Raw genomic sequence first — 13,221 nt, 5'->3', positions numbered from 1 at the left:
TTAACAGTAGAAATCCCCCAGTTTGTCCCACCATTCGCAGAGGTCCAGCTCCCTCACTCATTAGATCCTCCATGCCTTGCACATTTAATCTTCTGGTACTGAGACTCTCTTTCAGTTTTCATTTGGTTGAGGTGATGACCAAGCAGCAGCACGTACTTATTGTATCAGGCCACCATCTCAGCAGGAAGCAACGACGCTTGGGGGACCAAGAAGACGGGGAGGAAGGGAGAGATGTTCAAAACCAACAGGAAATGCTTTTACATCTCAGATGCTGCTGCTTGTAACCCAAGAGGAATTTAAATGAGCAGTAAGTTGAAGGGCACATGCGTGTTTCCTTCCCCTCCGGTGCTTACGCTAATCGACCGTAGTTCAGATGCATCCATGTGGTTCTGTGGCTGCAGCATCAGTTTGAAGCAAGCATCTGTGGACCGGGGAGCCAGTGACCAAGCATGGGATGCTGCAGCCTGAGCGCCAGAAAGGCTGGGTCTGCAGGAACAGGCCAGGATGAGGTGGAGCTGCTGAAGACAGACAGGACCAGGTAGGTAGCAATTTTGGGGGCATGTAAAACAAGCCGATCAGTTCTGCTCAAACAGAAAGACATTTCATGCTTGAGACTGAAACTCAATGGCTTTATTTGCTTTCCAAATATGACTCCCTTAAAGAAAAGCTTTCTCTTCCCTTTTTCTAGCCAGAATTTACAGTAACACTAAGTGTCAGATTCGTCTAATCTGCTAAGTAGAGCCTGCTTGCTTCTCCTCAATATGCCTGCCCAGGTGTCGCAGTCTTTTAAGACAGAGCATCAGCATTTGAGAAACCAAAGGTGGAAACATTCCTTCCTGCCATGGGCATGACTCTCTGTTTCGGGCAGGCAGTCACATCTAACTGCTGGGGCTCTGGCAAGCACTGCGCGTGTTTTGTCAGAAATGAATGTTTTCAATCAGACTGTCACACCTCAGAGACAGATCGGAGACCTGAAAAGAAGCTCAGGAGGTCTTTAGTCCTGCTTCCACCTCTGGAGCTGCCTCAGCTCTTCCTAAATCTTGCTTGACAGATGCAAGTCTGTCCTTGAAAACCTCCGGTGATGAAGGTTCTGCAATGTCCCAGGCAAGCCACTTTTTTCTTCCTCATAGCTAACCTTTAATGCAGGTTAGGCCATTGTCTCTATCTTATGTGCCACAGACAAAAAGAAAAAATTGTTCCCCTGTATGTAAAGTGGTCTTTTACATATGTGAAGACTGTTACCGTACCACTCCAGCGTTCTTTACTTCAGGCCAAGTGTCGAGCTACATTAGACATTGCCTTCCATAATTTCACCATATTCCAAAAAATGGTGTTATTCCTTCCTTGTCCGTTAAGGCAGGTGCACTGAGAGTGCCTTCATCATCCCTACACTCTTTTCTATATAACACCAGTAGAAAATTAGGAGTCTAAGTGCTGTGTTGAATTTAGGACGTAGTCTCTGCTTAATGTGAGGGGACGTTTAGCGGTACGTTCCCCAGTTCAGGTGCATTATTCCTTGACATGCCTGCTTTCTGATTCTGCATCTGCTGCATTTCTTTTTCTCTAGACGTCACTGAGCTGTTACCACCCAATAATCCTGTTGAAAATAACATATTCTAAAATACATCAAATTTATGTCACAAGTCCATGCATTTCTTTGTTTGCTGAGAATTAATTTCTCTCTCTCTCTTTTTTTTTTTAAATGCAACACATATAAGTGCCTTTCTATGCCTTTCTATATTCTCTTCCGTTTCAGAATGTGGTCCAACTCAGAAGGCCAGAGCGAGGCATCCCTCCATTCCAAGGACCTTGCAATCCTAGCAGAAACAGGAGATGTGAGTATGCGCAGGGTCGTGCAAGCAAAGACTTGTATGTAGAATCAAAGAAGAAATCATGGGCCTATTTATCTCACCCACCACGGCATTATCCTGAGGCAGTATCCCATTAAAGTGCCAGAGGCTACGTCATGCCCTTTGCTCTGAAAGGCGATAACCAGCAGTTCTCTCTGGTTTTCAGCTTTTGTTCTACAAATTCACATGCAAAAAAGTTTCTCATCACAAGTCAGTTGTGGGGTTTTTTTTTTCCCCTAGGACCATGTTTTATCACTATCGTTGAGAGAAGATGCTCAGAGAGAGGGGAAGCAATTTATGCAAATTCACATATACAGTCAATATCCAAATCTCCCACTGTCTGGGCTGCAAAACCACCCCTTCTCTCTTTTTTAGCTAGTGTTATAAATCATTACTCTTTGGCTCTCGTTTCCATTTTCCCACCTCTAATTGCCTTACTTCATAGGATATTCCTGGTAAGATTAGAAGAAGAAATGCATGCTAACGTTTGTTTGCTCCAGACAGAAGCGCTGTGGGGAAGGACACAGGAGGAACTAGCAGACGTGGTGATCACGCAGCCTATCAGCGGCTGGGAAGGGATGAGCATCCACTCTCTTGGGGAAATTATTTGGTCCTCCCTGGTTTTTCTGCGAAGTTATTGCACAGAGGTAATCATCCTCTTACAACCACTGAGTAACATGCAAGGGATAAAGTGGGGGCAAATATGGATTTCGTACACCCTGTCCAAAAAACTGCCAAATCTCAGTGCTTGACTAAAGTTACAATTTCTCCTGACATTTTTCAAGAGTTAGTGCTAATATGTTCAAGTTTTTTCACCAGTGCCAGTAAAAGCTGAATGGATTTCATAGCCGCTTCCTTGAGCAGCATGAATGTTGTCATTCATTCCCCCAGGAAACAAAAACGTCCTTTTTGTCAGGAGTTTCTTGTATTCTTTTCCCCGGAGAGATAAGGACTGGTTATTACGGTTGCAAATTTGTATGTGTAACAATTGAGCCGTCTCCACAGCTACTGGAGGTGACTGATAAAACTAAGGCAGTGTGATTGCCATCACCCTGGTTTTGATGAGGTCAGAAGAGGGAAGTGAGCTCTAGTCTAACCTTGTCAGGGATTCACGCCTCTCTAACTGCGCATCGCCGTTTATCTGGCTGTATGCACACATAAAACCTCCCTGTCTGGTCTGGTTCCTAGCGCTCAGGGAGCACATAGAGACCATCTACGGAAAGACGATATAAAATTACAAAGTACTGGCATAAAGCTTCACCCAAACTGTGACCTAGTGCAAGACGGTCCGACAGTTAAACCCTGCTTAGCTCGTTACCAACGAGTCACTAATCATGACAGCCTATCAGTGCTGTCTGTACATAAAGAGGCACCAAGCACCACAGCAGCAGAAAGGAAGGGAAGGTGAAGAGGCTTGAAAAAATATCATTTCCTTTTTAAAAAATTTTTTTGAAACATTTTGGAGGAAAGCTATAATTGATCTTATTTCAACAGGACATGTGTGAATGCTACCTTGTGCTGTCCTCCTTCCACTTGCTGATTCTTTCAGTGGACCGTACAAAGAAGGCATTGGTTTATGAGGTAAAGCATAAAAATCCCTTTGTTTTATCCATATTCATATTCAAGATTTCCTAAATATCTCTTTGCTCATATCTCTGGCACATACATGCCAGGAGGAAGGCTCGGGACGGAGCAGACACAAGCAGGTCCCATCAGCCAAGACAGAGATGTTTCACTTGAGTTCAGTGGAGCTTTGGCATGTTTTCTAGCACAGTAGCTCACAATTCTCCATTTTTCAGCATTTTTCAGGGAAGAAAATCTGCTCCAGGGATTGAAGCAGAAGTGCCAGTTTCCACATATATGCCTACTTCTAGGATCTATGTCAGCTGGCCTCTTATCACTTAATTTGTTTACTCACAGAGAGGGACTGCAATTCTGTACGAGTGAACAAGCATCAACCAGGAGGTATCGAAAGAAGGTCACAAGAACAGGAGATTACAGGAGAGAGAGTCAGGAAAGGTGTATCGGGGAGCAGCCAAGGAGAGACATAGCCAGAAGAGCTGCCTTCAGCACGGCAGTGTCTCCTCATGGTTGTCTTTGATATATGTCTGTGCATCTTAAATGTGAGAGAGAGCGCCAAACTAGGAAACTTTCTAACTACAGAAAGAAGGTCCTTGATCCATATAACATTGAGTCTATAAAAATCTAAGTCCCTCCATCAGTTAAGATTGGTGGTGTAAGAGGCCACAGAAAAGAAGTGATCCGTTTATGAAATACAGGATCCAAAAAGCAAACTAGGGCCCCTTTTGTCCTGAACATGAGTGTAGTCTTCTAACGTGGTTTGGGGCATGGGGCAGGAATTAAAGAGGGGGAGGCTGCAAGGCAGATGAAATTCCATCTGGTTCACACAAAGTACTTTTCAACACCTGCCTTGGTCTATTGGTGGAGCTCACCCCTGATCTCTGAGCACTTTGTGAAGGAGGATGGTCATTTTACAGGTAGGGAAACATGAATAAACCGCAGATTTCCTATGTCTTCAGACAACGAGCTGAATGCCACCCCACGCAGACTTCCTTAAAGTCAAAGGTTTGAAGGATGGGAAATTCTTTAGCCTGGCTTGCAGAAAAGCATTCCACTATACATCAGAGAGACCACAGTGGGATACAGAGTTGTTGTTGTTACCAACCAATTTCTAACACAATTCCCTACCGTGCCAGGGTCTCCTTCCTCTTGCTGGGATGCGTCTGAGAGAGATTGTGAGTGCAATCAGCCACACATTTGAAATTTCTGGTAAGCCTGTTCTGCAGTTCCTGAAGGAGCCTGTGATAGTCACAAAGCAGTGATACCCACGATCTAGCCTTCAAAGATTGGCTTACGTGGCTAGAAGATGAGAGGGGTTATGTAGCCATGCGGAGGGCCACTGAAAAAGGGACATGCCTCCTCTCCAACAGTTAGCCATGCGGGAGAATATGCTCTGCCTGTCTGGACTGGACCCTCACATGCAGCATATGCTATAGGTGCACAGAGGGATGAGACGTAGTTAGATGGATGGAATCCGGAATCTTAGTTTTTACAGGTGGACACAACTGGTGCACAGCCTTAAACGAAGAACGCCTTAGGGTTAACTAGAATTCCTCACGTGCAAGGCAATATGAATTATAGGGTCACCTTTACTCTAATTTTCTACTTAAACGCTGACGTCTTCACGTAGAACCAGGAAGCTACCTAACTGTCCCAGCGCCAAGCCGGTAGCTGCCATCAGGAACAACGAAACCCAAACACGAGCTTGTTTCATCATGAGCTATCAAAGCACAGGTGGAATACGGCTGTGGAGATAACGAACGACAGAGCAGAGGGGCAGCACCCAGAATTCACCCGCTAGGCTCAAAGGCAGATCGCAACCGCCCTGCCTCAGCCCCAGGGGCTGTCTGTCTCTTTGCACAGGGTCCATGATAGAATCCAGGCTCATCTGCTGCCAGAATTCAGCTGATTTCAACGCATGGGTTCAACACCTCCAGCGCCAAATCAAGGTGGCAAACGCTCACTGCCCAATGAGTCCCAACAACAACATCTCCTTTCTGGTGAGTCGATGCAGAAGAGACGTAAAGAGAATGGGATGAAAATGGGGAACAGTGGCAGCTTTGAATGTAGACAGGGTTTTTCAGGGATTTTTAGAATGCAGGGTGGAAAGGAACAGTAGCGTTACCTGGGGGTGCTGTTCTAGGCTACAGCAAGGAAACTTGCTACGCACAAATTTGCAACTGCTGCTCTGTGCTCGTGAGAGATTTTAGAAAAATTATTAATCATTTTTGTTCCTGGGATGTAACTACTATACTAGTAAAAAAAAAAATTAAAATTAATTAAATTTTAAATTTTTTAAAAAATTAAATTTCCTCTTAGTTACAGTCAGAAAATACTTAACTCTGGCACATGCCGCCTGTCGCACAAGCGACACGCTGCACCATCCCCAAGGGTCACCAGATGGCAGGATGACACTGCCACTGGAAACACCCACGTACCGCTGTGCCCCAGGGAGTTCACAGACAGACACGCAATGAGTCCTCCCAAAGCCTTTGCCCATGTGGTGGTACGCTCCGATTCCTAAAGGGTAGGGGTCAACTGGAAAGCCACCTTGTCTTTCCCCCCTCCCTAGTGTTATTTACTAACGGTTCTGCTAAGGTTTCCCCTTTTTTTAAACGCCCACTCTGCTGTCCTCGATGTCCAGCATGGCACAGACTGTCTGGCCGCGCTGTACCTTAGCTGTGGCTAACAGCACGCCTGACTTCACTTTGGGGGGAGAAAGTACCCCCCAGACCACCCATCCCTAAGAGCTGCTGATTTCTGATGTTCCCTACAGTTCATGTACTTGGGTGCAGCTAGTGGACACAAGCTGATTTTACAGCAGTTGGCCCAGGCGGTCCTGAGCTAAGGATGCGATACAGGTTGCAGCAATCCATCCAGGACTCAGCACAGCCATGCGTGCGGTGAGCCCACACCGAGCCCCGCTCCCCTGTTAGCTGGGCAGCACTGCTTTGAAGGAAAAGGAAAATATCCCCTAAGAAAGGGACTTGAATGCCAAGCCCAAAGTGCTTTGAACTAAGATGAAATTCTAATTCAGATCAAACCAGTGTCTCAAACAACGTCTGACGGGGAGAAGGAAAATGAGACCCCTCCCTTTTAATAGCTAAAGCTGTTTGGTTGTCTCAGCTGCTGCTCATGAAACCACTGTACACATGATTTTGTTAAAGTAGATGGGAAACCTACAGCAAACTAGGAACTTTGTCATGGGTTTTCCTAATTTCCAAGCATATATCCTAAATACCTTTCTTTTACCACCCTATTATCCTGAAAAAACATCACACTTGTAATTTTATCTTTTTGCTCTGTCTCAAAAAAAAAGGTGCCGTGTGATGAACAGTGGAAGAAAAAGGAGCTGATGAGACATCTGTTGTGTAACACCATTCTGAAGTGGGAAGGAAAACCTATTCAGCATCTGGGAAGGATACAGTATTTGACCATGGTGCAAGTGGCGAGTGGCTGCATGGGGGTAATGTACAACCGTTGCTTAAAGAAAATAATGGGGGGAAAAAAAAAGGCTAATCAGGTCAAAGTCTCGCAGTATTTAAGAGACAAAAGGAAATGCAGTTGTATTTCTGAAAGCTGCTTCTGACTGGGTGCTGCAGGCAGTTCCAAGTTTGGGTTTATTGTCATAGTCATTAAACTTCATATTCTGCCTTTGACTGAGCGCCACTGAGTGGAAGTTACTGAATGTTTTTGCTGTCTCCAAGATGCCTCTTTTCCACAGGACTCTGAGGAAAGACTGCTGATCCTGTTTCCAGAAGATCTACTTTTCCTCTCTGTGGACAAGGACAGAACTGCAGTCACATACAAGGTAACAGAGGAAATACTGGAAATGGTCGAAAAAGTGAAGAACTAAAAGGAGCTGGAGCTAGCGAGCAGCTTTGGGTGATGCAAATGTCTGAATAGCAAGGAGAAAAAGGAGGAGCCGAAGGAAAAGCACCTTTTTTTCTTTTCTTCTTTCAAGGGAAAACTCCCCCTAGCTGGAATCCAGGCAAAGGAGAAATCCGCTATGCTGGGGAGGTTACAGTTTGAAATTACCGGTATGTAACAGGAAAAAAAAAAGATGAGAGCAATGAAACACAGGAGGTTCTGTCTGAAGACAGAGAAACAGTTTTTTACTGTGAGGGTGACTGAGCACTGAGACAGGTTGCTCAAAGAGGTTGGGGAGTCTCCAACCTTAGAGATACCCAAAAGTGACCTGGACGTGGTCCTGGGCAACCGACTCTGGGTGGCCATGCTTGAGCAGGAGGGTTGGTCAAGGTGACCTCCAGAGGTCCCTTCCAACCTCAACCATTTTGTGATTCCAATGAGAAACTGAGCAATACCGGTGCTCCGGCTTGCCTTGAGGATGGATTACCTTGTGAAGTCGTCACAGTCCCTGTGACTTTCCTTGCCATAGGCTAATAAACTGTGTGTCATGGCAAACTTTGCATGCCCTTCCACCACCAAACTGTTCCCTTCTTGCAGGAAGCCTGACAGAACCAATCCTTATCACCTGTTCCACAGCAGAGGATTATGAAAAATGCCTCTTCTACCTCCAGAAGGTATTTTTTCAGAGAACTTTACTGCAGCAATATCTCTTTCCAGGCCTGAGATTTTCCCAGCCATAGACTCACCTAAGATGAATCAACCTCCCAACTTTCTTCTCCTTTTCCACAAAAGACTCACCTGAGTAGGGAGGTGTCTTCAAGCCTATCTTTCTCCTGCTAAGACTCATCCATTTGTCCAGTAAAATATCAGTGGGTATTTAAAAAAAGCAACACACTCTGTCAGCAGGGGTTGAATTTGGGTCCTCTTAGGCAAAACACCTACCTACTCTAGGAGTGAATAGCCTAAGCACTCAACTTGCACCGATTTCAATGGAAATTACATACAGAAATAAGCAGAACTACCGAGGGGAGGCGGCAGGTCATTGGACTCTACTTCGTGAAGCTAGGGAGACACATTATGTCACACTACCTCCTAAAACACCCATGATTGCACTACCAGCCTGGTTCCCTGGAGGTTATACCCATGTAAACAGGAGTTAGTCCCAGCTAGGTTCTTCAAAATAGGACCTTACCCACGTCCTAGTTTTCAAAGTCAATGATTTTTTTGTTGGCCAGCACATACAGCACACCTTACCCAGTGGATAACCCTGCCTGGGCTCAGAGGAGAGAAAGGTGAATCAGGAACAGATGTTTTAAAAGCAGAAGAGATGTTGGGCTCTGAGTATTTATTAATGAATATGGTTATTCTATAGTCGAGCATGGCTATGTTTATCTAGCATGTAAATTCTTGGCAGAGTTAGGATATTCACATGCTGAAAATATGTTGCAGCCAGAGAAAATCCTTGATACGCTGACTCTCCAGCCACCACCAATCGTCCCTCAGAAATCCTGGAAATGTCAGTAGGACATTTGCATGCAGTGACAAGAAGGTATGTTGAATGCGATCCCAACAGAAAGTGAAGAGCTGCAAGAATGAGCAAGAATAGAAAAGAAATTGGAAACCAAGCTTCTTTCAGACTGAGAGGTGAATAAGGGTCTGCACATGAACCATTCTCCACCGGCTGCTGTTTTGCGATCTATGTAGGATGCTGTGATTCTGACTTCAGCTGTACATATGCCTCAAGGAAAAAATCTTTCTCAACTTCCTGACTATATTTATTGCCTTATTCTTATCAGAAACATTGTAAAATACTGTGTAAATACAACAAATAAAACCCGTTTACCTGAGCCGAAACCATGGGTAGAAAGCAGCATTCAAGTAACTGTTGGTTTGGAGAGTCGTTGCCTGCCTTTGAAATGGCAGGCACAGTGCAACTCTTGATGGGGAACAGTCCCATTTCTATAGATTTTTTTTCCCCTGCCCAAATCAAGGAAAAAATGTTAATCCTGGAAGTTTTCACAAACCAAAACCTGTTTCCCCAAATAATCATTGCTGTCTTCTACTCTCCAAGAACAGCCCCAAAACCTCCAGGTTGAATCAAATCTATTCATTTTGATGATTTCAAAGGATTTCATTTGGATTTTGAACGCCTGAAGAATTTTCTCCCCACTCTACATATATGTAGCACTGAAAAGGAAACAGTGCTATGAACCAAAACAACACAGCATTTAATTTCAAACAGAAATTCTCAGTTACCTGTAGGTTAATCATCCAGGCTGCATCCGTGGTATAGCTGCAGTCACCTGAACAAGTTTTGTGTGGTCCCATGGTCCCTGCTCTGTCCCAATTTTTCCTTTATGCAGCCTACACCGGCCACATGTAAATCAAGAAAACAGACAGATTCATCTACTTTGGGGGAAAAAAAAATCCACAATTTTAGAAGAAAATAAAAAAAAAATCTAAGAAATGTACGCCCACAAGCACCATAACTTATGAGTCTCCTTTTCTGATGCTTTTAAGACCTGAACACCTCTGCATGGTTGGGCTGAAACTAGGCCCTAAGTTGAGAAGTTATTTGGAAAGAGAGATGTGTAATCACACAATGGCTTAATTTCCCTTTCCTTGGGAAAGGAGACAAAACAAATTAAGTACAGGAAGTCCAGTGAAAATAAGTGTTTTGACTTCTTCGGTTTCAAAACACTAATACTTTGCAGGAAACGTGAGCAGAAACGTGAGAAAACACTACCTGCATGTATCCTTCTGTTTGAGCAAAACCCCTGGTATGAGAAAAGCTGTTTCTGTACCTCGGGCACTTCTCGTATCCTGTTACTCCTCCACGCTTTTTTGCAGCTGAAAGATGAAGAAACCCCCAGAGCTCCCTGGGGCCCCAAACCCCCTGATGAGTATTTGTGTAAGTGAATGACTATATAAAAGGGTATCACCTTACGCTCCCAACTGCCACCCCACGTTTCCTAAAAGTGTGGGGGAAGGTGTTTATCTGATTCTGAGCAGCAAGCCACTTCTAAGCATCAACAGTTCTTTTAAACAAAGTTTAAAACTGTCTTAACAGCGTGAAGTTTCTTAAACATTTACACATAGAGAAAATCCTGAAGAACCGTTGGTCGAGAAGAATTTTTTTATTAATCTTTTGGAGAAGGTGCGCAAAACCAAAGACAGAAAAATAACTCCTCTCCTCTGCTAGGTGTCATTTCCATGCTCTGCGATTTTGCCATCATACCTTTTTCATTTCAGAAGTCAAAATTCGGAAATACAGATCCAGGTTAGAAGCACAAAATGCTAAATGGTAACACTGGATCTGGCATCAGGAAAATAACATACCTTACTCAGAGAAAAGCTGCTAAATTTGGTTCTAACATCAGAGCTAGGCACCAGAAGATCCCAGAACTCGGAGCAGTGGGAGGTTTCCCTCCTGAAGGCCAATTTCTATTCTCCCCTTCGCCAGGGGTGGCAAGGCAGCCTCAGGCGCAGCCGGGTGACGTCAGCTTCTAAGAAATCACAAACCACGTTGCATTACAGCTTCTTAAAATTTGATAACGGTGTCATCTATGCCAACGCTCCCTTTCTAAGCATTAGTAAAGCACTTGTGCTAAAAGAGCTGGCTCTTAAGATGGTGAAAGTTTTCACCGACCAGGTCTGCGACACTCAACACCCCCGGCAGCTTGTGAGGCTGTCTCGAGTAGAACGGAACGCAGAATGAAAAGGCACACTTTTCAGCACGTAGGAGACTTCTTCCACCTGTTATAAACAGAACCGTGCCAGAAATTTCTTAGTTAAGTGCTATCTGCTTTTCAGAGTCCTCATTCACATGCAGGCTGCAGCAGGACACATCCGTGTGCAACGCTATTTTTATCTACTATTTCCTCCACGAGCAGAGGCAGCAGCGCTGGCCACACAAGACGGGTTAACAGCCACGCAAACCCTGCAAAATGCTGTCAGGGTTCTGCGCTGAGCCCTCGGAGTCCGGCAGCCTGCCTGCATGGAGCAGAAGGGGTGCAGAGACGACCTCAGCCTGACAGACAGACACCCCCACATCCAACCCCACCAAAGACACCACCTGAGAGCTGCTTCTCTTACGGCCAAAGACGGACACCGCCAGCTACCCCAGAGCCGGGGCTGGTGGCATTTCCCGACGGGGAAGAGATGCGGCCCTTGGAGGAGCAGCTCCCTCTGTCCTTGGCTGCTGGGCGGCTGCAGCAGCGGCACAAACCCAGCTCCATCCCCAGCCCTGATGCCCAGCCGGGGCCGTAACGGGGTGATCCACATCCTTACCTCCGGGATGGACTCCAGCGTGTGAAGTCAGGGACAGCATTAAGGTTGCTGGTGAAGGCAAACATGCCCCAGACCGATATGATGAAATAAATATCTAGGAAAGACTCCCACTAAATGGCAACACGTCTTTACTTATCGCTGGCAGCTCAAGAACTTTTTTTACAATTAGATTCTTCAGTTCGTAGGACAACTCAAAGACAAGTTTAAGATAAGTGCTAGACAACCCCTAATAAAACAAGGACTAAGTGCTATCAACTGTCCCACAAAAAATTGGGTTTTTTTTTCCATAAACACGAAATACACCTTTTAAGCTTCACCTACGCATAGTGTAAGACATATTAGATCCTCAGTTAAGCCATAATTTGATGTTGTCATTTTGGAGACTACATATTTGCCTTTTTGTTAGCACTGTCAAGGAACTTTTTTTTGTTTGTTTTTTTTTTTTTTGTACATTTCACCATATATCATATTTGACATATATGAGACAATAACATTACTGAAACATGGTATTTCTAAAGTTGCTTCTAGATTAGCCTCTAGAAACTTTGGGATATTTTTCAGGGATATTTTATTTTCTCCTTTGAAAAGAGATTCAAGCAAAAAAAAATATTGTTACAGACATTTAATTAGATGTAAATGATTTGAGGGAGAAGCCTTTTTCAACCTACAGTCCATATACAGAGAAAAAGCTGAAGTTCAAATCAGAACCTGAAAAACCCCATAAAGTGTGGGATTTGAGCTGAAAATTCAGCCAAGATCTGATTCAAATATTGCAGTAATTGCACATTGATAAAATAAAGCTATTGTTCTTTCTGAATGGAAACTTAAATATAGTGTTTTCTTACAAGCTCACTGTTCTGAGCCAATAGCTTTCATTTCCTTTGATGCAAAGAACAGCTCTTTTACTGAAATTCTCCAGGGCTTAAATGATTCACACTTTGGGTTTTTCCCTCTGAATTGGAGCTTTAAGAAGTCAGGAAATTGGTTGCTTTTCCCATCAATAAGCAGCCATAAAGTCAGGTGATTAGGTAGGCAGGAAGTGGAAATGTTCTTCAAGGCAGGCATATAGAAACCCAAAAGGCCACTGTGCAAATTTCCAATGAATAATATGGCTCTGTTCATCATGTTTCAATATTAACTGGCAATAGTGGCGGCTATTCAACACCCACAGCCCAGAAAGTCTTGTACACCTCACCAAGATTTGCTGCATGTTGCCAGAGGCACAGACTTCCACAAGACACTCCAATCAACCATTCCTCAAATAGCAAGCTCTGTTGAATTTTTTTTATTTTTTTTTTCCCAAAATGTTGCTGCTTCGCCGCCGTCGTCAGGAACACAAAAAAATTGTCAGCCACAGTTTCCTGCTACTTTGGTAGAGCGTAAAAAAGTGAGTTTGAAAAGCTGGTCTAGCCAGCAGCCAGGAAACATTAAGCTCCTTGCATAAAAAAGGAAAAAAAGTGCAAGTGCACCAATCTAAAATTCAATGACAGAAGAGTTTGGTTGGGGGTACACTGCTGAAATAGCCAGAGTTCTGTAAAAGAGGGGAAGTCACTTGGGAAGTGTGCTCAAGAACACTGGGGCAATCTAAAGAATAAACCCCTTGCTTTGCAATTTGCTTAATTAGATCACA

The 13,221-nt window shown here is 44.2% G+C and overlaps 1 protein-coding gene across 1 annotated transcript; it reads left to right on the top strand.

The window, feature by feature from the left end:
• The first annotated feature begins 166 nt into the window (after positions 1–166).
• On the top strand, positions 167–9,027 carry LOC142604708 (putative pleckstrin homology domain-containing family N member 1). Its single transcript, XM_075773077.1, has 11 exons — positions 167–538; positions 1,757–1,835; positions 2,351–2,497; positions 3,345–3,431; positions 4,568–4,640; positions 5,295–5,431; positions 6,751–6,897; positions 7,156–7,242; positions 7,396–7,471; positions 7,899–7,975; positions 8,751–9,027. Exons 1-11 carry the CDS (start codon positions 450–452, stop codon positions 8,823–8,825), a joined length of 1,074 nt encoding a protein of 357 aa, XP_075629192.1. The 5' UTR covers positions 167–449; the 3' UTR covers positions 8,826–9,027.
• Positions 9,028–13,221: the final 4,194 nt, after the last annotated feature.

This window comes from Balearica regulorum, chromosome 21 (genome assembly GCF_011004875.1).
Source record: "Balearica regulorum gibbericeps isolate bBalReg1 chromosome 21, bBalReg1.pri, whole genome shotgun sequence".
In the NCBI taxonomy this organism is placed as follows: Eukaryota; Metazoa; Chordata; class Aves; order Gruiformes; family Gruidae; genus Balearica; species Balearica regulorum.
This window is presented reverse-complemented; position numbering and strand designations above follow the sequence as displayed.

Coding starts and splice junctions, on each gene's coding strand:
- LOC142604708 (XM_075773077.1), top strand. CDS start 450: ATGGGATGCTGCAGCCTGAGCGCCAGAAAGGCTGGGTCTGCAGGAACA. Junction 1,836..2,350: donor TCCTAGCAGAAACAGGAGAT/GTGAGTATGCGC, acceptor TGTTTGCTCCAG/ACAGAAGCGCTGTGGGGAAG. Junction 3,432..4,567: donor AGAAGGCATTGGTTTATGAG/GTAAAGCATAAA, acceptor CTACCGTGCCAG/GGTCTCCTTCCTCTTGCTGG.